Raw genomic sequence first — 27494 nt, 5'->3', positions numbered from 1 at the left:
ATGTCACCTGTGCTAAGCTCTGTACCAAACACATAGTAAGAAACAATCCTGGCCCCACAGAGTTTGTTATCTGAAATTGTTAGATAGGTTAGGTTAGGTTTTGTGCCTAAATTAGCCTAAGTGTAGAGGAGTATGAGAATTTGAAGTAGTTAGTATGAGGAAAGTTAGCTATAAATTTGAGCTAGAGAGTGACGGGAAAGTAGGAGTTAGCAAGGACATGTCCCAGGGCTATGTTACTGCTATGTTTTGGTTATAAGCAATTGGTTTAAGCAAGGTTTTTAATGAGTGTTTTGGGGAATTGTAAATGTTTTATTAAAATGTTATCCACTGATAGTATGGGAAAGACACTGGTGTAGATGTTAATTGAAATGTGTAATGTAAAAAGCCAATAAAGAGGTGGCAGAAATACAATTATGGTATGGGCAATTTAATGTTAATTAGTATTATACTGGAATATAAAAGGAGTAATTTTGTTGATTTGGGGAGAGCTCCAATTAACCTCAAAAGGGTACCGTTAAGTTCCAGGATTATAAGGCTGTATGTCATGCTGTCCGTGTGATACACTATTTCATCTTCGAGTGTAAGTATAGTCATATTATTGTGTAAGTGGTAATTACATGCCTGTTTGCTTAACTAATCATTTTTCTTTTGAATAAAGTTTGGTTTTATCATTCTAAATGTGTCCTAGTGGTCCTCTACTAAATACATTTTCTGTAACTGACCTAGAGACTTGAACCTGAAAAGTAAGTTGGGTTTTATTGCGCTCTTATTTTTAACAACTTAATATTAATTGGGGACATTTCACCATAAAGATTATAAAAGCTTATAGTGTACATTGGAGAGAATTAAAGGGGACGCATGATCCACAGAGTAGTTCAGCCTAGCAACTCTGGCTGAGCTATACTTTGTGGAGAGCCCTGAGAGAGAGGAGAAAAACTGTGACCCACTTTCATGCCACACCTCACTCTAGAACCTCAATCCTGCTTTCAGCCATACCTTCTCTTCCCTTAGCCATAACCCCTACACCAAGGGGAGGCAGGAGAGAGTGGTACAGAGCCACATATGTGACCCTACCCCTCTGAGGTAGACTCCTCAGGTAGCTGGGTAATTTAGTATTGTAGCCCCTTTGCAATACCAATGCAAAGCAGTTATAGGAAGGCCCAGGAGCTGATCCTGTATATGTACATATATATTCTCTAGCTGTTGCTAAAACAGCTGTTATTTTATATAATAAAAATATAGTAATTGCAAAAATGAAGCACTTTCATCTGTAAACAAGTATTCTTCATATGCATAGTATGTAATAAAATAGAGCTCGGTGAACAGTTTAAAACAAATAATACATACACCAATGTCACCTTTTTCTGTTTGGGAACTGTCCGTACCTGGGCACTGTCTCTGCTCCTGTCATGCTCACTTCCCTCAGTGCTCCGTTCACAGGTTTGCTCTCGTTGCCTTGCTCCACACATATTCCTCCTCACCACACAGAAGTCTCTCTGTGTACAGGTACTGAGCAAATGATCAGTGCTGGACTCTAGCTTTCACTAGCTATTCTTTTTTCAGCAGCCTTCAGGATTCAGCCACAAAATAAACATGAATTATGTTCTCATGAATGAGATTTCCCTCAATTTTATATTGGCCAGTAATATTCTGGTAGTAAAGGGATAATTAGTTACTTCACTCTTGCATGTATTGCCATTGACGTTAGTAAGAAACTCAATATAGCTGCATAAATATGCAAAGTAATTACATATCGTACTATACACATAACGATTAAGCATATTTCAGACCTGTTTGTATCAACTGTTTTCTGCAATTGTTTCATGTTAGCATGTGTTCGTAATTTTGCTTGAAGAATCTTTACAAGTTAATTTTCTCACAGCTAGTGGCAGTTGCATGTGTGAATGTTCCATTAAGCATTAGTGACATAGACTGCTGTTCATCTGTCAATGATTCATTTTTAAATATAGAGTAGAATAAAGTGAAGAGGGAACTGTAAGAAAATCGTTGATCCAGTCTCTTTAAAATACTGGCTTAAAATAGGTCTCCAGAGAACACCATTAAAATAGTAAAACATGGTCATTAGCACAGAAGAAAAGAGCAGAACTCTATTAGAGTGGGGGATGGTATTTGTAAATAAGATACTAAGATGCAGGCAAGGCCAAAGTGGAATTTGAAATGCTATGTTTTGAGCAAGGAAATAGGCAAATAACTCCAGAGCAGGATGATTTTTAGGGGGATGTCAGCAGACATAGAGGACCACAGCCATTTTATGGAAGACAGAGACTATTCACCTGGTCAAATATTAAAAGTTGAAATGCTGATATAACCTTGACCTGTGTGTCTGATATGATAATCAATTCTGTCACATGTTTAACACCGAAAATGGCAGAAACTATAAAGGAATAATGGACTAGGATCTGAAGGATATATTGAAAAGGAAGATGACTTGAAACATCTGAGACTATGGGCAATGTCCTTGACATGCTGCCTAGTAAGAGAGTCAGAGAGGAAAAATGATTCCCTTTAGAGAAAAGTAAGACATTAATAATTTTCCCTAATGACACAAATGGTATCTATCAAGCTTAGACTAGATATGTCATCCATAATATGTGGTTTGTTTTAACCTGATTGTCTTTCTAAGAAAATTCAGCCTCTGTGGTTTTGAATTCTTTGGGAATTTCATGCAGACCACCCTGATGAGATGAGAAGCCACCTTTATCTTTCAAGAAAAGTAGTGAATGTGTACGGGACACTTTGGCAAATGAGTAAAGTGCCTGAGCCTTGGGTTGATAGAACCCCAGGTAGCAAATGGACAGTATCTGCACTGTTCCAGATTATCAATGCAAGGCCATCAACTAATGAGCTCTCCTATAAGGTGTGTTGCTTGCAGGATTTCATCCTCCAGATGCACAGGAAACAACTAATGACCGTGACTACACATCAAGTTTAAAAGGACCAAAATGACAATTATTGCTATAGTTTAAAAAGATAAAATGGCACAGACCACAGCATATTTCACTATCAATGGTGGAAGCTGTAGCGTCATACAATGATAAAACACCTCTCTTGTCTACACTACAGCTATATACTAGCTACTACTAGTGTTGTTGCATTGGTATGTAGCCAAGGATTATAGTATGAAAAGAAATCTGGTCCTAACAATATACCCTTTAATTATGTTTACATATTAAAAACATATAATATTTTTTAAAACATATGCAAGCCAATTATTACTGAGCTTGAATTTCAGACATAGTGGTTAATTATAAAAATTGCGTCTTATTACTATGTACATAAAATTACTATTCAGAAATAGACCGATAATCCATCTAATCCAGTGCCCTGATTGCAGAAGTGGCTATTGCATGATATATCAAATGAAGGTATAAATTCTCATGAGTCCAAAATTTGTAATGCTATGCCATGGGACAGATATGCTGAAAACTCCAAGAAGTCCCTTGTTAAAATTCTGCCACCAAACTAAATGAAGGGCGTGGGATATTTTTTTATTTTTTTTTTGCCTCTACTGAAGAACATCCCTTCCTTACCTAAATTCATGCCTGTTGCAGAGAACATATCCCTAAAGTTCATAAAGATCTTCTAAAGGACACATTTGTTGATTTTGGAATGGAAAAGACTACAACAAAAAACAAGTATCTTAAAAGAAATTACCTGGGAGGATCCTCAAGGTGTCAGCCTCCCCCTTTACAAAGCCTTCACTTCTAATTACGCAGGTGGAACACTTTGCTATGCCACACATGTAGTATATGTTTTCAGGAACAATGTCTCAAGATTTCCAGTCAATGCACTTAACGTAGATATTTGTTAGATGAATTTGTCTCATGTCTTGGTTATGTTTATGAGAAAGTAGCTGTATTTATAAAGGGAAATAAAACAATCCCCAGTCCCTCTGGTTGACAAATATTTTGTACTAAAGAGGCAAGAAGGAAATGTTGTGGGAGCCACTTTTGAAGATACTGGCAACACAAGACTTGTGTGATGGAAATATCTTTCTGCCTCCCCAGTTAGTGACCATCTTTTATCCTAATACCAGAGGATTTTATATCAGCTGCTGTACCTATAGATGACACTAATTTAGGTAACTTTATAAATCAGCCATTAAACATTGATTTTTTTCATATATTCACAGTTCAGTTCATTTGAAGATATAAAAAACAAACAAAACACTGAATATTTTCTTTTGTATTAACCAACAAGCAGGTCTGTTGGTTTTAAAATATCATTTGAAATTTGATTTTGAACAGTTTTAAGATGCATGAAATGATTTAGAAGTTAGAACAAAGAATTCCTTCAGCAACCTCAAGAGGTTTTAGACATTTATCTCAGTTATTTTTAGTCATCCATGTGTCAGTTCACTGAAGAGCATAGTTTAGTGAGAACCAATTACTTTAAGCACTGAATACAGATTTCAGAACTCTCTTCCAATTTACACCAAGCTGCAGCAATGTCATGCCTTTGTTGTTAAAGTTTAAGAATGTTACCTATGATCATTTTTTCAACCAGGAAAGGCTTAAATAGTGTTTATTTGGGCTGTTTATCAAGCAGATTAGGCTTTTCCTCACAGTTAATGTTTATAGGCCCAACACACAAGCTTCAGCAACATTTGTTATGAGTTTCTCGTATCCAGGGTCTGACAGTTTTATGATCCTTCACAGTGACTTGCCTTCCTTAAATCTAGGGGGCTCACAGTTATATTTCAGTGAAAACTTAATGGCCACACTCATCAGGATTATGGTAAGCATCAAAATTATACTTCTTAGAGGAGTTTGAAATTAAAACTGTTGAAGCAGCATATTTCTTTTGTGCATGAGCAGAAGTAATATCTGCCAAAGGCCACATGCATACAGCTTTGATTAAAACATGCATCAATCTAATTACTCTTTCACACAGACACATTCCAACCTTATCAACATCCTTGTTTAACACTCTCCATTTTCCTTGGTGAACTGACTAGGCTGAAAAGATTCATTGATCAAAATAATTAACTAGCATTGTTGCAAATCAAATTTGCACAGTTGTGGAAATGAAACAGGTGTGACCTGCATGCATTCTTGGTTGGTCTTTTGTCAAGAGATTGCAGTCTCATTTTTTATTTAAGGACCGTTATACATCACAAAACAAAGCTAAACTATGCATGCCAAATGATGCCTGTGATGCATCACACCAGAACAGCAGCAGCACACAGACAATGAGAGGAAGGTGCCAGAAGGAATAGCTCATATGCAGTAATGAAATCAGGGAGTGTTAATTAGACACACACTATTTAAGACTATGTAGCAGCCTAACATGCCATTAAATTAAAGGACTGATACACAGCAGGTTTATTGCACATCAGGAAACATTAATGAAGTTATGCTCCGTAATTAATGGATTCCTTCAAAATACAACATTCTTAGGGTTTATAATATCACCCGAGTTACTGAAATAGCTTTGAAATGGTTTCATTGGGGAAATTAATTAAATTTAATGAAATACATAGGGGAGCTATCACTATATCCATTATTTTTGGCCTCATGGTAATACGTTGAGCTTCCAGCTGCTTGAGAACTGAATTTTAGTTCAGATGGAATTTCTGGTCCTTGCCGGTAAAGTTATGGTGCCAAAAGGGAAGGATCCATTTGTACTACTGGTTTAGCATCTTTCATTAGGTAATCTGTCAGGTTGTTCTGGTATAAATTTTGGAAAGACCCATAACTGTTTTTCTACAGAGAACTAATAGAATGGGACAGTAACAGCTTTTAAACAAGGGATGAATGAGTTGCTCCAAAATCCCCAAACAGGTGAAATTTAGATGGCTCTGAGTGTGAAAGACTTCTTTCAAAATAAGGTTATGATTACTGGGTATCCTATTGTGATGGGCTCATTCTCATTCTGAATTTTTACATACTGATAAAGTGAAGAAGAGGAACGTTTGGTATTTCTAAAGCAGGTCCAAAACTAAACAATAAGTGTAGTCTATGAATGAACAGAACACCATTCTCATGCACCATTTTTGTCTACATCCCCTTTTACCTAGGGCTATGTCCTATTTATTGTAAAACAAACAACAACAAAATGTAAAATAAGCAATATAAGTCAAAGCAGAATTTAACTATGTAGAAGAGTTTCTGAAGAAATGTGAGTGACATGGGAGATGTGTGGTTAAAATAATACAATCAAGATAGGTTATTCTAAAAGAAGTATGCCTGTGAGATTATGAAATGTTTCACACTAATGGAAATGCTGAGAATAATTCAATTCAAACAGCATAGTACCATGTTTCCTCTGATTATTTTTAATTAATTCTTGTACTATCATCATCAATGACAAAAAAGAGGAACAAATCCAAGCCCAGAGATCACAGGATAGTACCTCCTTGTGGTTATCTGAAAAATCAAACTGAAAGTTAATAATCTAAGGATGTTCATAAAACAGCTTACCTTTAACTGGTTAATAAAACACATGAGGAGACCCCTATAACACTCAAAATTTCCACTAATACTTCACAGATGCTTCAGTACATATTACTAACTCAAAGATAAAAGCACTAAATGGAAGACAAAGTCATTATCACAATTTGACTCTAGAAATCCCAATAAAAGGCTACTAAATCTTCCTTTAAAAAATCAGAATCTTAATGTGGTTGTAACAAATCTTTTGGTCTTCCTCAACACAGACAAACTCATCAGAGAACTCTTAACATACCTGTCATGTGTTTCCCAGAATGTGTAGCAGCACATTCACATCAGTAGGTCATATGAAGTGTTAAATTACATTCATGTTCCAGAGGTTTTGAATTATTTAAATTTGGAAGATTATACTAACACTGAGCAGTAGGAGTATATTCAAGAATGGTGATGGCTTCACTTACAAAGCCTGTTATTGCAGGGATTATAAATTGGCTGCTTAATTTGCATTTGGTTGAAGCATGGCCAAATATGTGGTTCGTCAAAAAGCATTTATTTTACAAAATGTAATTTAAATTGGTCTGGCTGATGGTTCCTTTCTGATCACAGAGAATTAGAAACAGAATAAAAGATTTTTGTTGCTTTTTAATGCTCCTCTAATAAAGGACATACAGTAGGGACCTGTCAGTTTTTCCTTACATCAATAGAGAAGGGAGGTGAGCAGATTGTCAGACAGAAATGGTAGTTAGGTGCCTAACAGCCTTTTAAAAAATTTCCCACTGTCAGTAGTAGCTGATTTTCCTTATCCGTACTAGAGGGAATACCTAAAATACGGCAAACCATGAGATAAAGTTATTTGATTACCCAGGGAATTGTTCAAGGCAATTGGCAAGTTTTTAAGGGTGATCATTGTATAACCCAACCTTGTACCTGCTAAAGTCAGCAGCAGAACATCTATTGACTTCAATGGGACTATGTTCAAGTACATAGGTTTTTTTTAAAAAAAACCAATGATATACTGAATAAGTGTTAATGTGTAATATTGACTCAGCTCTTCTGGGAGTAGCATAAAGCAAAATGAAAGTAGACAAAATGTGGGACATAAACTTGCATTCTAAGCAACAATCATCTCAAAAGAGTCGTCCTCCATTGGGGTCCCTTTTAGGGCCAATGCCACAAACTCTAGTTCTGGGGCCAGTTCTCAGTATGCTGCATTTCAATATCAAGGGGATATTGCTGGCAAGGTATATCCTCCTCCAGCTAGTTACAAATCTTGGAGCACATGCAATCTTGCTCCAGGGGACACACTCCACCATCGAAGTGCAACTTTCAGTTCCAGGCTCTGCTGTCATGGCCCACCACCATCACAAGTGGTATGGGATAACATCCTATGTTAAGCAAGAGCTGCCTGCTGTCACTATATTGACATCTGGTCCAAATGACATTCTAGAATGGCAGGCAATAATGCTGAATGAGGTTACTCTGATCAGTTTTTAACAAGCCTCCATCCAACACTTCTTGTATCTTATTTTTCCACTTGAAAAGGCACAAAGTGGGGAAATGAGATCATCCTGAGTATTTTGATTCCTGATACAAACCCAAGCCAATAATGACTGAAAAGTTTTACTACCTATAGCTCTAATAGCTGTTTGGTGGGCCCATATGAAATAAGTTTAATGTTCTCCATTAAGTTCCCTCACAAATGGCTGACACCCTTTATGACAGTGTCAGACAAACAGACCAGTCTGGTCACCTCATGGTTACGGCACACTATCAAGGCAGTAGGAGATCTTATACTGCTGTTCTCGCTGCACCTGATGTGTGGGCTGCAAGATAGTCAGTCTTTCCTGAGCATTAAGGGCTTGATTCTGTGCCATTTAAGTCAATGTGAGTTTTGCCATTAATTTTATGGCCTAGTGGCATGACCCAAACATGTCAAACCTGGGTCTGCAGGATTTATAGGAGCAGCCATGCTCCAAGCCTCCATCTGGCAGCCTGTTGATGCTTACCTGAGACCCAGGAAGCCCAGACCCTGTTTGAAGCTCTGCCCCTGCAGTCCTATTCACAGAGTCCCAAAACAGCTGATTGGCCTGCTGGCTCAACTTAAGCCAGCAGCAGCAACAGGAAGCTGTCTGAATAATTGGACTCCAGTGGACTGCCTTGTGCTTCCTGCTTCCACTCCAGCAGCTTGGTGTCCTGGCATCCTGACCCAGAGCGACTCCTGGAATCTGATTCATGGTTCTGACCTTCAGTTTGTCTCCTGACTCTCACCCTCTGGTATCCTGACTCAGCCTGACTCTGGTTCCTAACTTGTGGTTCTGATCTCCAGTTTGTCTCCTGCTTCTGACCTCCTGGCATCCTGACTCCTCTCTTGTGACTGTGGATTCTAGCTCTGACTACTAGGTCTGACCACCCACAACCCAGCCGTGACACCTAGGTGCATGATCAAGCACTAGATTCATATAACATTAATTAAGTAAACAACAATGACAGTGTGTGTGTGTGTGGGGGGGGGGGGGAATGACGGGATTCAAAAGCACAAATTGTAATTAGGAGCCTAACTCCCATTAAAAGCCTTTCATTTGGGCCTTTGAAACCCCAGCTCCCCTTAACTATACACATACACAAGATTGTATGTTCTCAAGTGGATATTACTTGCATATAATTAAATATATGCACAAAACCCCATTGGTTTCAATTGCTTTGTGTGCGCCAAGAATCAAATGATAATGGGAAAATTATTTTTCAACCACTTCCTAGGGATTTTAAATACTCACCGTAAAACAGATGGCTTTTGTGTACCTAAGGTGCAAATTCCTGGCAGGAGGAATATTATGTGATGGAAATGGGAACTACTGTGATGCTACTGAAGGAACTTTCAGCCCTCTTATAAGGTCAATTATGGTATTTTTCCTTTTTCTTCCAATTGTGTTTCTCTTTACATACCTGTGTCCCCATTTGACCATTAGAGAATACCTAGCAACGGTTAGACGGTAGCACATCCAACTTTCACTTCGAGCTACCATGCGTTTTGGACACTAGTTGGACAGATGGCTGACTATAGATAAATCCTTGGTCGATCTCTCTATTTGTTTGAATACATACTGTACAGCCTACAGGAATACACCTCAAATGCTGATGCCACTTTGTTTTTCAATTGTAATACTGGCATTTTTTCTGTGTAAATATTTCTCTTACTAAATATTACATGCAATTCTGAGCTTGGACAAGAATGTGAATGAATTTTGAGTGGAACTTGGGGAAATATTCATAGCAAATTAACTTTTTAAAGGGCTGTACCCCTCACCCATTTTTCCTCTCTTCACAATGGTTTAAACAGACTGAGTTTATATTAATTTGTTTATTGTTCAAAATTGGTCAATAAACACTTTTCAGCATATTCACTCTGACTATGCTTATTAGACTTGTGTCTTCAACTATTAGTGACTATTCACCTAAATTATTTATCTATTTTCTTCCCTGAGTGGATGCCAGACTTTATACACAAGAGGAGAGAAATCAAAGATTTTGAGATGGACATAGGAACATTTCTAACGTGGAAGTTCACATCTAGTATTTATAGACATTTAGTCACACTAGTATTCATGAGATCATGCTCTTTCCTCAATCTCTTAAAATAAACCTCAAAGCCCTCTAACAAAAAAATATTGCTAACAACTTAAATCATGTGTATAAATAGTCTCAGAAAACAAATATAAGATTGTGAATGTCATTAGGGTGTGTAAGTAGTCTTTACGCCAATGAATATTTGTGAACTCTTAATTGCATTATTAGGCTGGTATTAATTTTGAGGAAGGAAGTTGTAATTAAACTAACAGGGTTTATTTGTAAATCTCACTGAAAAAGATTATCGTACACTATGAAGACAGCTAATTTTCTTGTGGCCAGTTTTTCCTCCAGATTCTCACCTCTGCATACGAGGATGAAATTTGTAGGTCAGATACAGGCAAAGTATTTATATGATTATCAATAAAATATTCCGTTTATGTCCAAAGTAGAGTATAGCTGACTTGAGCTGCTCCCTAGAAATTTAACTCTGAAATAAGCCTTAATATGCTCATTATAAAAATCACAAATTCACAGCTGTTCATCTGTGATAATCAAGATAAAAATAAATGTGAAATATTTACAGTATATATTGTATTTCTTTTTGCAATGAATGCATTCTTCAGTTCAGAATATGAGGCAGGTTATTTTCATGAGTACACATCACTGAACATGCATGCCTTTATATGAGAGATGATCATGCAGAGAATTGTTCGTTGTGCACTTCTACTTCATCATGCAAGTTAAATTAGTCCTTTTTCAGAACAGGAGAGAGGTTTCTGTCCAGACAGTTTTATCTGCATTAACTGCTCACGGTCAAGTGTGCAGCATATATCAACTAGCTTGGATGTGAGGTTACTGAGAAGTCTTTGAACAATCTGTCCTTTCTAAAGAGTTGATGATTGGGACCAGTAGGAATATGATGTTTAGATATCATGATGATGGTGAGTGACAAAATATGAACCTCAATAGACAGACAGACCTACTAATTCAGTGATACAAATTTATGGAAAAATATGCTCTTAATGCTTAAAAGCAATCTGAATTCCAGGAAAAGAGTAAGAAGAGGTTACCTGCATAGTGCTAGGTGAAATTTTCATACAAACATTTGATCCACTAAAAAATGCAATTTTGGTCTACACAAAGCTATTTACAAATTTAACACAAATTATTTTTCTGGAACTTAGGTGGCGACACTGCTGTCACTTTATACCAGTGGTTAGGGAACTTACCTAGGGTTCAATTCCTCCATTAGCCTGATGTGGGGAAGATATTTGAACCTGGTCTCCTACTTCTCAGGAGAATGCCCTATATGTGGAGATGGGTGTCTCTCACTCGCTCATGTTGAAGCAGTTCTACTGTGTATACATAATTAAACAGTAATTGAAGCAGGGGGACTGGAACCTGGGTCTCCCTCATCCTGGGTGAGTGCTCTAATCACTAGGCAAAAGGTTATCAGGGAAATACCACCTCCAGCCATTTTGTGAATCTACCTTAGGTTGAATAAAATGTTTCATTTGTCTGAAATTAAATATGTTGACTTTTTCAATTTGCCAGTATTTTTTTTCAGAATTTTCAGTTTTGGTTCAACCCAATCAATTTTTTTAAACTGCCAGCAAACTGAGAAGTCAAGTTACTTGCCCAGCACTGCTTTATCTCCAATCAGAGCTATATTTAGGGTCAGGTGACCCAGGCAAATGCCTGGGGTGCCGGGCATGGGGGGAGTGGGACTTGGGATGCTGTTTTTGTTGTTAGCGACAAAAGGCAAAATAGAATGTTTGAAGTAATCTGCTTCAGGTATCGCATATATGGATTCATTTTTCACTAACCTCCTAGAATGTTCTGGATCTTTGTAGAATCTTGTGGAACATTCCAGACTTTCTGAGAACTACATTTTCCTCAAACCTCCTAGAATGTTAGCCATGGGTATACAAAGGGCAGGGTGTTGCCAGTCAGTGAGACATAAGAACAAACTGAAATGATGTGTGAACCCAACTGCGATATTGTGAACCTTGTTTTATTGTGTAACTGTGAAAGTGTACTTTGTTTTAAGACTTGAAGAGTGTAAGTAGAGACTGTTATTGACATGAACTGGGACCGTATCGATCATTGTTGCAACCAAGTTCCTGTAGTGGCATCAAATCTTGTATAAAGGAGGTCAAATAAGGTGTCTAAGTCAAGGTTATGGTTTGCTAGTTATGATTATGCTATCTGTATGTGTGTGTCATTTTTGTAGTTGAAGTTATGAATATTGACTCTGGCTGTATTTCAAACTTATGCTATGCTTCTGGGTGACACCCCAGACAAGTTGGTGTCAGCTCTGCCTAGCCTGCTTGATGGCCCATTAAGGACCATCAGCCGTACAATTGACCCATTCAGAGAAGGCGGATACACCTTGTGACTCAGCAAGGCATGCAGGGACATGCCTGTGGACATAACTCAGGTTTTTCCATGCCACGTGATGGACAGCTTGTCTTTGGGACAAAGAAAGAAGAAACCACATGGCAAGAGACTATAAAAAGCTGCTGCAGTTCCTCCATCTTGTCTTCAATCCTGCTTCTTACCTCTGGAGGGACTTTGCTACAAACGGAAGCTCTACACAAAGGACTGATGAACCATTCCAGATGTGGATGTACTCCAGAGACTTGATTTGAACCTGCAGTTTATTCCATCACTGCTACAAGCCTAAACCAAGAACTTTGCCATTACTGTATGTAATTGATTCCATTTAACCAATTCTAGCTCTCATCTATATCTTTTTCCTTTTATGAATAAACCTTTAGATTTTAGATTCTAAAGATTGGCAACAGCGTGATTTGTGGGTAAAATCTGATTTGACCTGGGCCTGAGGCTTGGTCCTTTGGGATAGAGATACCCTTTTTTCTTTTACCAGGATATTGGTTTTCATAACCATTTGTCCCCATAACGAGTGGCACTGGTGATGATACTGGGAAACTTGAGTGTCTAAGGGAATTGCTTGTGTGACCTGTGGTTAGTCAGTGGGGTAAAACCAAAGTCTTCTCTGTCTGGCTGGTTTGGTTTGCCTTAACAATAAAGTAACTCCAGTCTTGGACTGTAACTGCCTTGCTCTAAGCAATTTGTCCTGAATTGGCACTCTTAGTTGGGTCCCACCAGTGCCAGCATCGTTACAGAGACTGATAAAGAACATATTTGATGAGATGCCAGAGATATCTATTGAACCCCTATCTAAGCAACAATATAAAAAAATACTGTATATTTCTTTTGCTGTGCTTAACGTGTAATGTGATGTTTTCAGCATCAACTATCATGTGGAATTATGGATAATGTTACAAATCTGACCATGAAGCTGCTAAGTGACACACGCTGGGAGAGCCACATTGACAGCATAAGGCCAGTGAGGTACTAAGTGACTGAGGTTTATGATGCCCTTATGGTACTGGCACAGTTAAGCAAAGCCAAGGCTAGAATCTGCCAGGAGGCACAAAGCCTGGCAAACCAGATCACTGACTTCAAATTTCTGGTCTCCAAGAGGTTTATCACGATATCCTGTTCCAAGTACACTTTGCAAACAGGGCATTACAAACTCAGTCGATGGACATCGTGACCGCTACTACTTTGATGAGAAGCTGCCTTGATTTAGTTGTGGCCTACAGAGACAACAAATTTGAAGATGCCGTCACTGCTGCCAAAGAAATAGCAGAAAACTTAGGAGCATAGCCTATCTTCAAGGAAACTCGTATTCCTTGGAAGAAGAAACAGTTTGGTTACGAGGGCAGCGATAAGATGATGGGAAACTTGGAAGAAAAATTCAAGAGGGAGGTTTTTTGCTCGTTCATTGACACTGCTCAAGTGTCATCAAAGAAAGATTCAGACAAAAGAAGCACCATGAAAACACCTGTTTTTTTCCCCCATGACCTTAATATGCTGCCAGCGGAGTGGAAAATACTCAAACAATTGTACAGACCTTCACCAGATGCTGACACATAGGGTATGTTTGGAAGTCAATGATAAAGACCTCTATGTCAAATTGGACAACATCCGTCACATTTTGCAACACGGGAAGGAATCTTCATTCCAAGTTCTCCAATTCATTAATAATGTAGAACTAAAGGACACGTTTCCTAATGTGTGGATAGCTTTGAGGATTCTGTTCACACTGCTGCTCACAGTCGCAAGTGGTGAGCATAGCTTTACGAATCTTGGGCTCATTAAAACATATCTTCGATCAACAATGGCTGATGAGAGACTGACATCACTTGCTATTTTATTGCTTGAAAATGCTATTGGCCAGTCTTTGGATCTCTCTGATGCTGTGTTTCAGTTTGCAAGGGCAAAGGCGAAAAAAGCAGCCTTTTGAACTAAAGGACTAGGGTTAACTTTCTAAGGCTGTCACATACTGTAACACTATTTAATAGTGGTCCATCCAATGTTAATGCGCAGTTCAATATCTTCATGTTAATACATTTCAGTAATTCTTAAAATTAAAAAATTTCTATAAGCTTAAAGGAAACATTTTTTTTTAAATTTGCTTATATATGGCATGAATAAATGCAGATTTACGGATCCAAGCGTGAAAATTTATCATCTTATATGACAGGAATAAATCATGCACGCAGATCATGCAAAATCATTAAATGGGCTACAAATACCACAAAAATAAGGTATTCAAAATGTTAACAAATTGGGGGAGGGGGAAGATGCTCTTCGCCAGGGTCTCCATTTGATCTAAGACCAGCCCTGGCTCATCTTTATTCTGGATGAATCTGTGCCCACTTTATAAAGACTCAGTACAAAGGAAGAACAGTGAAAGGCAGATACATAAAATTACCCCCCACTGGAAGGCTTATTGGGGCAACATCACTGGAGTTTCAGTCATAATGTCTCTCTGCTGCATGGGGTAGAGGTCACATTTTACTAGCACACAATGCTAATATGCTGCTATTTTCTTATGATCTTAGTCCAATCATAGAGGCCAAATGAAGAAAGATTCTTCTCTCCTCCTCCCGCCCTTTCACTGAAAGTTTTTATGCTCCCCCCCCCAGATAAATAAAGAATAGCACATAAAATGAAGAAAAGCTGCTTTTAGAGCATCAAACAGGATTGCTGTTTGTAAGAGGACTGCTACACAGGCTTCCGTTTTGTCCTGAAATAACATGTTGCCCTGCAATAGCACAACAAAACAAAATGTTGTTTTTAAAAATAAGTAAACAAAATCTTAAGGAATGGAAGTGATTACCAAGAAAATATAATCCAAGCACAAAATATCATCCAAGCATCAAGGCCACACACAGACCTAGCTCTATGATCGAACCAAAAGTGATTCCACAGTCAGCAATACTATTGCCTTTGAAACTTATTAATAAGACAGATGCCCAGGAATTTGAAGAACATGTATTTTATTTAAAGAATTATATTTGGGTGTTTTTCTAAGGCAGTTTCTAACTCAGCAGAGGACAAAACAAACCTTACAATACAATATGTATTTATAAAGTGCTTCATGTGATAAGCAGCCCTAGGCACTCTCTAGAAAATGAAGAAAAACACAAAATAAAGAATAGTTTGCAGAGATCACTTGAGGTTTGCAGAAAAAAATAGACATATTTTCAGTATTAAGCAAGGGCAGAAAATTCCATGACCTTGAGCCACAATTAACATAAGCAAACCATCTAGGAGTGCACTTAATATACTAACTACAGGGACTGAGATGGAACAGAGGGAAGCAGAAGTTTAGGTGAATAATAACACCAAAAACATGTAAGATTTCAAAAGGAAAAGGTGAAAAAGGAAAAGTGATTTTAGTAACTGAAGATATGAGCAAAATGTTGACAATTTGTTTTGTAATTATTGCCAAATTGTAATTGTTGCCAAAAAAGAGGTTCTCTTAGGGCCAGATCCTGCTCCTACTCAGTCCTTCAGTGGGAGTTTTGCCTGGAAATGACGGAGAAATAATTTCTGGATTCTGCTCTCAAAGAATAAGGCAGAATTACACTGTTGAAGTATAGGAACACTAGCCTCATTCTATGTAGCATTTGGGTCATAACTGATGCTTTAAAAGCAGTAAATGCGTGCTTAATGGTTTATCAGATTTTAGGTAAAACCAAGAGATTATGAATGTATTTTTGAACTCTTTATGATTCCTTTTTCATGAAGTTGTTAGTGTGCAAGGACTGTGCATAGTCCTCTCTTTAGTTATGGCTTGATACAGGTCATATTTAAGGGATTTATTAGACCACGTCTTTAATATTACCCTTTTTACATGTTTAATTTTCCAATGACAACTCTTAATGATATAGTAAGAAAGGATTTTTCAATTCACCTAATATAAGTACTGTAGTGTAATCTCTTTATCATGAAAGTTGAACTTCCAGATATAGAATCATGTACAAAAAAACTGCATTCAAAAATAAAATGATGTAAAATTTTAGAGCCTAGAGTCCATCAGTCCTACTTCTTGTTCAGCCAATCGCTCAGACAAACAAGTTTTTTTTATATTTGCAGGAGATAATTCTGCCCACTTCATGTTTACAGTGTCACCTGAAAGTGAGAATAGGCATTCTCATGGCGTTGTTGAGGCTGGCATTGCAAGGTATTTACTTGTCAGATGCGCTAAAGATTCATATGCCTCTTCATGCTTCAACCACCATTTTAGAGGACATGAGTCCATGCTGATGGATTCTATTCGATAGCGATTCAATGCAATGTGGGCCGACGCATGTTTATTTTCATCATGTGAGTCAGATGCCTCCAACAGAAGGTTGTTTTTCTCTTTTGGTGGTTCAACTTCTGGAGTTTCCACCTCAGAGTGTTGCTCTTTTAAGACATCTGAAAACATGCTCCACACCTCGTCCCTCTCAGATTGGAAGGCACTTCAGATTCTTAAACCTTGGGCCGAGTACTGTAGTTATCTTTAGAAATCTGATATTAGAGCCTTCTTTGTGTTTTGTCAAATCTGCAGTGAAAGTGTTCTTAAAATGAACAACATGTGCTGGGTCATTATCCAAGATCACTATAACATGAAATATATGGCAGAATGGAGCAGGAGACATACAATTCTTCTCCAAGAAGTTCAGCCACAAATTTAATTAACATATTTTTTTAACAAGAATCATCAGCATAGAATCATGTCCTCTGAAATGGTGGTCGAAGCATGAAGAGGCGTATGACTCTTTAGCGCATCTGGCACGTAAATACCTTGCAATGCCAGCCACAAAAGTGCCAGGTGAACGTCTGTTCTCACTTTCAGGTGACATTGTAAATAAGAAGTGGGATGCATTATCTCCTGTAAATATAAAGAAATGTGTTTGTCTTAGCGATTGGCTGAACAAAAAGTAGGACTGAGTGGACTTGCAGGCACTAAAGTTTAATATTGTTTTGTTATGGAGTGCAGTAATGTAAAAAAAAAATCTACATTTGTAAGTTGCCCTTTCATGATAAAGAGATTGCACTACAGTACTAGGATGAGGTGAATTTAAAAATACTATTTCTTTTGTTTGTCATTTTTACAGTGCAAACATTTGTAACCAAATATAAAGTGAGTACTGTACACTTTGTATTCTGTATTGTAATTGAAATCAATATATTTGAAAATGTGGAAAAACATCCAAAATATTTAATACATTTCAATTGGTATTTTATTGTTTAGAAGTGTGATTAAAGCTGTGATTAATTGCGATTAATTTTTTTGAGTTAATCGCGTGAGTTAACTGCAATTAATTGACAGCCCTACTAATCAGGTAGGTAAGGACACATAAGATAGATAATCTTTTCTTTGCCTCTCACTTGTTTAATTATTCCCCTACAGGATCAGGCTCCCTGGAAAGGCCTTCAGTTAAAATGGAGACATGCATAAGGTAGGACGCTGTTTGTTTCCCAATAACATCAACTGTTATTATTAATTATTATTATTATTATTAATAATAAAATCAACTACATAGTCACACCAGTTTCAATTATTTTGGTAATTTATTTAAAAATACCTGTCAGCTAGTATGTCCGTAACAATACAGACATACACAAAAATTCCCCTGGAAGTAGAGAGTCAAAGAAACCTCTATGACAAGGGGCAGCTCCAGGCACCAGCACTCCAAGTGCATGCCTGGGGCGGCAAGCCACGAGGGGCACTCTGCTGGTCGCCACGAGGGCGGCAGGCAGGTTGCCTTCGGCGGCATGCCTGCGGAGGGTCCGCTGTTCCCGCGGCTTTGGTGGACCTCCCGTAGGCGTGCCGCCGAATCCACGGGACCGGGGACCTCCCGCAGGCAAGCCACCGAAGGCAGCTTGCCTGCCGTGCTTGGGGCGGCAAAATACCTAGAGTGTTAGAGGGATAGCCATGTTAGTCTGGATCTGTAAAAGCAGCAAAGAGTCTTGTGGCACCTTATAGACTAACAGACATTTGGGAGCATGAGCTTTCGTGGGTGAATACCCACTTCTTCGGATGCAAGTGGTGGAAATTTCCAGGGGCAGGTATATATAAGCAAGCAAGAAGCAGGCTAGAGATAACGAGGTTAGTTCAATCAGGGAGGATGAGGCCCTCTTCTAGCAGCTGAGGTGTGAAAACCAAGAGAGGAGAAACTGGTTTTATAGTTGGCAAGCTATTCACAGTCTTTGTTTAATCCTGAGCTGATGGTGTCAAATTTGCAGATGAACTGAAGCTCAGCAGTTTCTCTTTGAAGTCTGGTCCTGAAGTTTTTTTGCTGCAGGATGGCCACCTTAAGATCTGCTATTGTGTGGCCAGGGAGGTTGAAGTGTTCTCCTATAGGTTTTTGTATATTGCCATTCCTAATATCTGATTTATGTCCATTTATCGTTTTCCCTAGAGACTGTCCAGTTTGGCCGATGTACATAGCAGAGGGACATTGCTGGCATATGATGGCATATATTACATTGGTGGACGTGCAGGTGAATGAGCCGGTGATGGTGTGGCTGATCTGGTTAGGTCCTGTGATGGTGTCGCTTGTGTAGATATGTGGGCAGATATGTGGCACAGAATTCCTGAAGGAGTATGTGGTATAATGGGCCAGGTACATCAATATACTCAGCCACCGAGGCAACATAAGTGAGAAAGAGTGTGAATCTAACCCAATAGTTATTCAGATCCTTAGCACACTAAACATGTATACATATATAGCATACATACACAAACATGCACATATTACCAACTAATTTTGATATTTAGTGAAATTATGGTACTAGTTTACCGTAGTATTTTGTCTAATTAATTCCCATTAGTTGTAATCTACCTATGAAATGAACACAATGTATAATTCACAAAATTATAAATAAACTGTTTCATCCTGTTAGGTTGTGTCTCAGACATTCACTTTTACAATTGCATACATTATGCCATTTTATGCAGTCAGAGTAAAATCCAGAATTAAGATAATGTACTGTGATTTTCATTTGAATCTCAACAGGTTTGTTTCCAAAAGTCTGATGTAACAAAATTCAACAACAAAAGCTACCCTAATACAGAATGTCATACTATTGTGTGGATTAGAATTAAGTAAACAAATGCTGCATCCAAAATGAAGTATAAATAAGCTTAAAAGCAGAGTTATATACAAGTGCCAGAGAGGTAAAACAGCTGCACTGTGCAAATGGCTACATTTTTCTGTCTCCCGTTCTGAATAAGAGTGCTTTCAAATTGTTTGTAGGAAACAATTTTTGTATGATTGCACTCTTTTTCGTACTTTCAGAAGCTTTTGACAAAGCAATGCTGAAAATTATGTGCACCATTTAGCAGACAGAGAAGCTGGAATTAATGAATAAGAAAGCCCCAAAGCTCACTTGCCTTTTGCGCCAGATGTTCAAAACATTTTCATAAGAAAGTACCAACTGTTTTTTCCAACTTATACTCAGAATAGACTCTCTAATACATTTCATTATTGTCTTTTTAGTGCTACCAAATTGGCTTCAAGAATAACATCTGTGTTTTGCTTGCTTGAAAGTGTTCTCCAAGAAAGACTGATAGGAAATTTAATCCTTGACTTCTCCTATGTAACCTAGTTAGTACTGATATCCCTCTGTTATATTTCAAAACAACAATCATTTATATGCATTGTAACCTTCAAATAGCTTTTGAGTTGTAAGATTCGGGAAAGTATCAGAAAATCTCCCAAATTACACACACACAATCTCTGCTAAGATTTTATATTGACATTTTCCAGATTCTAATTAAATATAAGGTATTAAAAGTGCCTGCTATATTACAGCAGATGTTTGGCATAATGGCAACAGTTATAACAGCAGTTTATTAGCATTTATTAAAATTACAAAGCAACTATTACTTTAGTTTTTCAGCAAAATCATTCCAATAGCCACTGTTGTAATTATACTTCTGATTCCTCTCATTTGCCATTCACAATTTCCTCCTATTGGTAAATCAGACTTTCCTTCACCAAAAAGAAATGTGACTACACTTTATAAAAATATCCTTTCTTGTGTCTCATACACTCTTTCCATGAATACCTTGGAATCTCTTCCTTCCCGTCCCTAAACTACCTCCCAATTTTTGACTGTGCCCATAGAAAAATGAAGACCTGGCCATAGACACATTCACATGGGCACTGAAATTAAACAGGAGCACAAGGGAACACAAGACAATAACTTTGGCAACAGAAGGACTTCTCAGCTGTTACTATTGGAGTTTGCACCAGTCTTTACATAATAAGTAAACTGAAACCATCATTGCTGTTCCACAGCAAAAATTAAACAACATCTGGAAAAGAGATTTGTCAAAGACACTCAGTCTCTTCCTTGCATCCACTACTTTTTTCTTCCTTTAATGTAAATCATCTACTTTTTTAAATTTCTGTCATAAAACATATACCTGTTCAAGCTATGAAGAAGAGAGAAGTGAATGAATGAAAAGATTCATTTTGTTAAAAAATAATCCTATGTTGCCATTCATACAGTATTGTAAAATGCCAAGGTTCATCTGACATATTTGGAGGCTTTGCATTTGCATGAAAGCACTTCTGATCTTGTGATAAACATATTTGTGTTTAACTGGCACATGAAACAAGAAAGAAAAGAATCTGGAAACTATGTTATGGTTGCAGTAAACCAAACTCAGTTGTACACATGTGGGTTATCTATTTTGTTGTATGTGAAGTTACCAGGACAAAGTTTAAGGTGGGTTTTTTCACGTGAATGTGAAAAGGGGGAGATGGAGCTTTATGTCAGAGGTTTTAGAAGCCACAGACAGGTGTCTCACTGAAAGTTTTTTACATGCAGTATGTCACTTTGGCTATGGGATAGAAGAAAAACTACACAAGATCCTTACAGAGCTTAAGCTCTGAGACCCAAAAACTGGTCCCATTAATTCAGTGGAAAAACTGGAAACAGCCCTGAACGCTTAACAGTAACAATGCTCCTGTTAGAATAGCCTCCTTATTTGCCTTATTTTTGGTTGCTGCTTTTCCCACACTCCCTACATGCAGGTTTTCTAAATGGAATATCTCTCCCCCGCCCCCCAAAGCCCCAAACTACCTCCCCACCTATCTTTTTTTTCTCTCACTTTACTCGTTCTTTCAGTAGTATTTTATAGCCTGACCCATGACATCACATTTTGATTTGGCTCAGCTCCTCCAGAACATTATGCAAAGGTGTCTAATATTGTTACTAAAATTGCTTAGCTAAGGCCATATTTTAAGAAACCAAACAGTCTCTTAAGTGGAAAATTTGGCCTTTAGCATGCTGATGAGAATTCAGGACGTTTTTACTTTTAAAAATATTATACTTATGACTCCCCCCACAGTATTTGTTGTTTAAGCTACACTAGCTTCTTTCTACAAAAAAATTGTAATTGTGGAAAATGACCACTTTTGAAGTTTAGCACCTCTAACCTCCCAAAGCTTGCAATGTCAATCTACAAAAAGAATTTTTACAAGGTGAAAATGTGCTAACCCTGTCAAGGTGAAAGATATAACTATCCAATCATTATGCCATGAATAAAGGACACTGGGGCTAGACTGAATTTACATTTAATCTCTTTGTTGATTTTATAAAGCAGTCACTTACGGAGGGTTTCTATAGTAACATGAGAGCTAATTTTAAATTTCTAAGATCCTTCATCCACTTAACAAATAGATACTGTAGCATAAAGAGTAGCAAATACCACTCTTGCTGTTCCAGTGTTATTTAACTACTGTGAAAAAAAGTAATACATAGTTTTCGATAAAATTGGAGATTTTTTTTTCTCTCCCCTCAATGGTCAGATATAAAAAAAAAAGAGTTCAGGTTTTACTTACATCTTTGATTTCTGCGTTTGCTCTTGTACATAGTCATTGTGAAGAAATCCCACTCTCTAAGAAGTAACTGCCTTGAACACAGACACAAAAGAAAGGAGACTGTGCTTCTGCTTTGCAGTGAGACAGTTGCTCACTGACAGAAGGTAACCAGCAATGTCTCAGTGAAAGCCAGGGTAATACCATTTTTGTAAAATCCAGGGGAGATGCTACTGGCTCTAACTATTTTCTCTAGTACGAACCCTAGAGAGCAAATGAATTTCTTCCTTTATTTTCCCTAACATTGGAGCACCTCAGATACAATCCATACAGGATAAGGTGTCACACTAAGCAGTGCTGTATTAAGAATGCAGTAATTTATGATTTAATAGTTTGACAACAAAGATTCCGTGAAATACCAGAGTTACATGGAAAATATCTTGCATAAGTACCTGCATGCATAATTTAAAACTAACTTTTCATTGAGAGGCTGCAAAATATGCATGCAAAGGCATTAGAAATATTATACACCCAAACTACAATTGCTGACTCAGCAAAACTATCATTAGGCTAAATTAACAGAATTGTTGCTTAAGGAATATGGACTAAAAAGCTGGGCCCTTCATGAATACAAATAAGTTTTGTAAGAGTTACTATGCTAACCAAATAGATACGATCAGACTCTTAAAATCTCATCTTGCTTTGGGTATTTATTTCTGAATTATCTTTTCATAGACTCATGGACTTTAAGGCCAGAAGGGACCATTGTGATCATCTGCTCCAGGGGTTCTCAGACTTTTGTACTGGTGACCCCTTTCACACAGCAAGCCTCTGAGTGCGACTCCCCCTTATACATTAAAAACACTTTTTAAATATATTTAACACCATTATAAATGCTGAAGGCAAAGTGGGGTTTGGGTTGGAGGCTGACAGTTCATGACCCCCCATGTAATAGCCTCACGGCCCCCTGAGGGGTCTTGACCCCCAGTTTGAGAACCCCGATCTACCCTGACCTCCTGCACATTGCAGCCCACATAACCTCACTCAGCTCCTCCTGTAATACACCTATAACTGCTGGCTGAACTATTGATTTAAAGACTTCAAGTTACAGATAACCCACCATTTACTTTAGCTTAAACCAGCAAGTGACCTCTGCCCTATGCTGGAGAAGAAGATGAAACCCCCCAGGGTCTCTGCCAATCTGACCTGCGGGAAAATTCCTGGTGAACAGTTGGACCCTGAGCATGTGGACAAGAGCCACCCGTCAGACACCTGGAAAAGAATTCTCTGCAGAGCCCTCCCTATCTAGTGCCCCATCTCTGGCCACTGGAAATATTTGCTGCTAGTAGTCACAGATCAGCTACATGCCATTGTAGGCAGTTTCATCATACCATCCCCTAAATAAACTTATTAAGCTCAGTCTTGAAGCCAGTTAGGCTCTATGCCCTCCACTGCTTCCCTTGGAAGGCTGTTCCAGAACTTCACTCCTCTGATGGTTAGAAACTTACATCTCATTTCAAGCCTGAACATGTTAATGGCCATTTTATAGCCATTTGTTTTTGTGTCAGTATTGATGCTTAACTTAAATAACTCCTCTCCTTCCCTGGTATTTATCCCTATGATGTATTTATAGAGAACAATCATATCTCCCCTCAGCCTTCATTTGGTTAGGCTAAACAAGCCAAGCTCCTTGTGTCTCCTCTAGTAAGGTAGGTTTTCCATTTTTCTGACCATCCTCAAAGCCCTTCTCTGCACCTGCTTCAGTTTGAATTAATCTTTCGTAAACATGGGAGACCAGAACTGCACACAGTATTCTAGATGAGGTTGCACCAGTGCCTTGTATAATGGTACTAACACTTCCCTATCTCTACTGGAAATAACTTGCTTGATGCATCCCAGGATTGCATTTGCCTTTTCACAGCCACCCCACATTGGCAGCTCATAGTCATTGTGTGATCAACCAACACACACAGGTCTTTCTCCTCCTCTGTTGCTTCGAACTGATATGTCCCCAGCTTGTTAATGCTTAAGTGGATGACCTTACACTTTGCACTATTAAATTTCATCCTATTTTTATTATGCCAGATTTCAAGGTCCTCCAGATCTTATTGTATGATATTCCAGTCCTTCTCTGTATTGGCAATACCTCCCAATATTGTGTCATCTGCAAATTTTATTAGCACACACTCACTTTTTGAGCCAAGGGAGTGAATAAAAATATTAAATAGAACTGTTCCCAAGACTGATCTCTGAGGAACTCCACTAGTAACCTCCCTCCAGCCTGACAGTTCACCTTTCAGTGTGATCCACTGTATTATCCCCGTTAACCAATCCCTTACCCACCTTTCAATTCTCATATTAGTCATAACTAAAAGGGGGGAGGGATAGCTCAGTGGTTTGCACATTGGCCTGCTAAACCCAGGGTTATGAGTTCAATCCTTGAGGGGGCCATCTGGGGCAAAAATCAGTACTTGGTCTTGCTGGTGACAGCAGGGGGCTGGACTCAATGACCTTTCATGATCCCTTCCAGTTCTAGGAGATAGGTATATCTCCAATTATTAAATTAATCCCCATCTTCTCCAATTTAACTAATAATTAGATTTACTGCATTTACTTTGTCTACAAAAATCAGTTATCTTCTCAAAGAAAGTGATCAGGTTGGTCTGGCATGATCTTCCTTTTCTAAAACTATGTTGTATTTTATCCCACTTGCTGTTTACCAATATGTCCTTAACTACTACTACTTTCAAAATTTGTCCACAACCTTGCATACAATTGAGGTCAAACTGATGGGCATGTAGTTTCCTGGATCACCTTTTTTCCCTTTTGTAAAAATATATACCTTATTAGCAATTCTCCAGTCATAGGGTACAACTCCCAAATTTACAGATTCATTAAAAATCCTTGCTTTTGGGCTTAATTTCATGTGCCAGTTTCTTTAATATTATTGGATGGAGATTATCTGGGTCCCCAGGATTTGGTTCCATTAAGCTGTTTGAGTTTGACTTCCACCTCAGATGTGGCAATTTCTACTTCCATATCCTCATGTGGCTCCAGCTGCCCCCTCCTCCTTAAGAACATAAGAATGGCTAACTGGGTCAGACCAAAGGTCCATCCAGCTCAGTATCCTATCTACCGACAGTGACCAATGCCAGGTGTCCCAGAGGGAGTGAACCTTACAGGTAGTGATCAAGTGATCTCTCTCCTGCCATCCATCTCCACCCTCTGACAGAGGCTAGGGACACCATTCCTTACCCATCCTGGCTAATATCCATTAATGGACTTAACCTCAATGAATGTATCTAGCTCTCTTTTAACCCTGTTATAGTCCTAGCCGTCACAACCTCCTCAGGCAAGAAGTTCCACAGGTTGACTGTGCGTTGTGTAAAGAAATACTTCCTTTTGTTTGTTTTAAACCTGCTGCCTATTAATTTCAATTTGTGACCCTAGTTCATGTGTTATTAGGAGTAAATAACACTTCCTTATTTAGTTTCTCCACACCAGTCATGATTTTATAGACCTCTATCACATCCCCCCTTATTCGTCTCTTTTCCAAGCTGAAAGTCCCAGTCTTATTAATCTCTTCTTATATGGCAGTCGTTCCATACCCTAATCATATTTTGTTGCCCTTTCCTGAACCTTTTCCAACTCAAATATATCTTTTTAGAGATGGGGTGACCACATCTGCACACAGAATTTAAGATGTGGATGTACCGTGGATTTATATTGAGGCAACATGATATTTTCTGTCTTATTATCTATCCCTTTCCTAATTATTCCCAGCATTATGTTCACTTTTTGACTGACGCTGCACATTGAGTGGATGTTTTCAGAGAACTATCCACACTGACTCCAGGATCTCTTTCTTGAGTGGTAACAGTTAATTTAAAGCCCATCATTTTATATGTATAGTTTGGATTATGTTTTCCAGTGTTCATTACTTTGCATTTATCAACACTGAATTCCATCTGCCATTTTGTTGCCCAGTCACCCAGTTTTGAGATATTCTTTTGTAGCTCTTCGCAGTCTGCCTGGGACATAACTATCTTAAGTAGTTTTGTATCATCTTCAAATTTTACAACCTTTTACCAGATCATTTATGAATATGTTGGATAGGACTGGTCCCAGTACAGACCCCCGGGGGACACCACTATTTACCTCTCTCCATTCTGAAAACTGACCATTTATACCTACTCTTTGTTTCCTATCTTTTAACCAGTTACCAACCCATGAGAGCACCTTCCCTCTTATCCGGTGGCAGTTTACTTTGCATAAGAGCCTTTGGTGAGGGACCTTGTCAAAGGCTTTCTGAAAATCTAAATACACTATATTCACTGGATCTCCCTTGTCCACATGCTTGTTGACCCCCTCAAAGAGGCATGATTTCCCTTTAAAAAATATTGTCTCTTCCCCAACAAATTATGTTCATCTATGTGTCTGACAATTTTGTTTTTTACTATAGTTTCAACCAGTTTGCCCGGTACTGAAGAAAAGAACTCAGATCCAAAGCAACCCACATTTCCTTTTGCAAAACCAGATAGACACTGTTTTACACAACCAAAATCCAAAATTCTGAGACTGAAGCATGAAGAATTAGGAAAATCCAATGTTGCTCAAAAGTTTGTGCTTGGAAAATACTTAGCAGATGTCAAAAGAGTCAGTTTGCTGATTTTAATAGGGCTCGTGGATGAACAACGTCATGCACTGCAGTAACGACATTGGTTCCGTTGTCTGTAGCCACAAATCACAGGAAGAGGAAGAACAGGTGAGCCTCTCCTCTTTGATGGCATCATTCCGCCTGCTGCTACAGTTCTGATCTTCCTTCTCCCCCAGAGCTGACCCACTGGGAACTCATATATATAATTTTTCACTCGTTTCACATTTGTTCTCTATTCTGTGATGATTATGAGGTGATTTATCTTTCCCACACAAATGAGAATACCAGTAACTGAAATGACAGCATTTCTGACAGATGAATAGCTCTCCTGAGTTAAAGAAGATGGCTGCAGGGGGGATATGCTGGAGTTTAGATAGGAAGGCGAGCAGCAATGCCACCACTCTGCAGAAAACAGCTGTAGTAGCTTCAAGAAATGGGATGGTAAATGCGCAAATCCATGCACAGAACACCTGCAGCAGCATATTTAACTCAAGCCTTGATCACACTCCTGATCCTGCTAATATTAACTGCACATTAACTGAATCTGACCTGTGCAGTGTAAAGCCAGAGGACGGAAGATGAGGATGCCTCCCTTTCCATGCTTTGGCTCACTGGTGCCATGACATCAGTGATTCAAATGAACTAGCAGCAAAT

General features: G+C 38.3%; 1 protein-coding gene and 1 long non-coding RNA gene across 4 annotated transcripts in view; both read right to left on the bottom strand.

Moving 5' to 3' along the window:
• RALYL (RALY RNA binding protein like) overlaps nucleotides 1-27494 on the bottom strand; it is a 280552-nt gene that overhangs the window by 138693 nt on the left and 114365 nt on the right. The window contains exon 1 of one of the 3 annotated variants that reach the window (XM_039527486.1): nucleotides 22208-22335. The exons of the other annotated variants lie outside the window; for them this stretch is intronic. Within the exon in view, the coding sequence (XP_039383420.1) occupies nucleotides 22208-22244 (37 nt within the window). The 5' untranslated portion in view covers nucleotides 22245-22335. Of the gene's footprint in view, nucleotides 1-22207; nucleotides 22336-27494 lie in introns of those variants that run through there. 3 annotated transcript variants of the gene reach the window in all.
• LOC120399319 lies at nucleotides 6287-11566 on the bottom strand. The gene is made up of 3 exons (XR_005595088.1): nucleotides 11471-11566; nucleotides 11210-11335; nucleotides 6287-6389 (listed from the first exon to the last, which is right to left on the bottom strand). It is a non-coding gene; the product is annotated as an uncharacterized LOC120399319 (long non-coding RNA).

Source organism: Mauremys reevesii, linkage group 2 (genome assembly GCF_016161935.1).
Source record: "Mauremys reevesii isolate NIE-2019 linkage group 2, ASM1616193v1, whole genome shotgun sequence".
Lineage (NCBI taxonomy): Eukaryota > Metazoa > Chordata > Testudines > Geoemydidae > Mauremys > Mauremys reevesii.
This window is presented reverse-complemented; position numbering and strand designations above follow the sequence as displayed.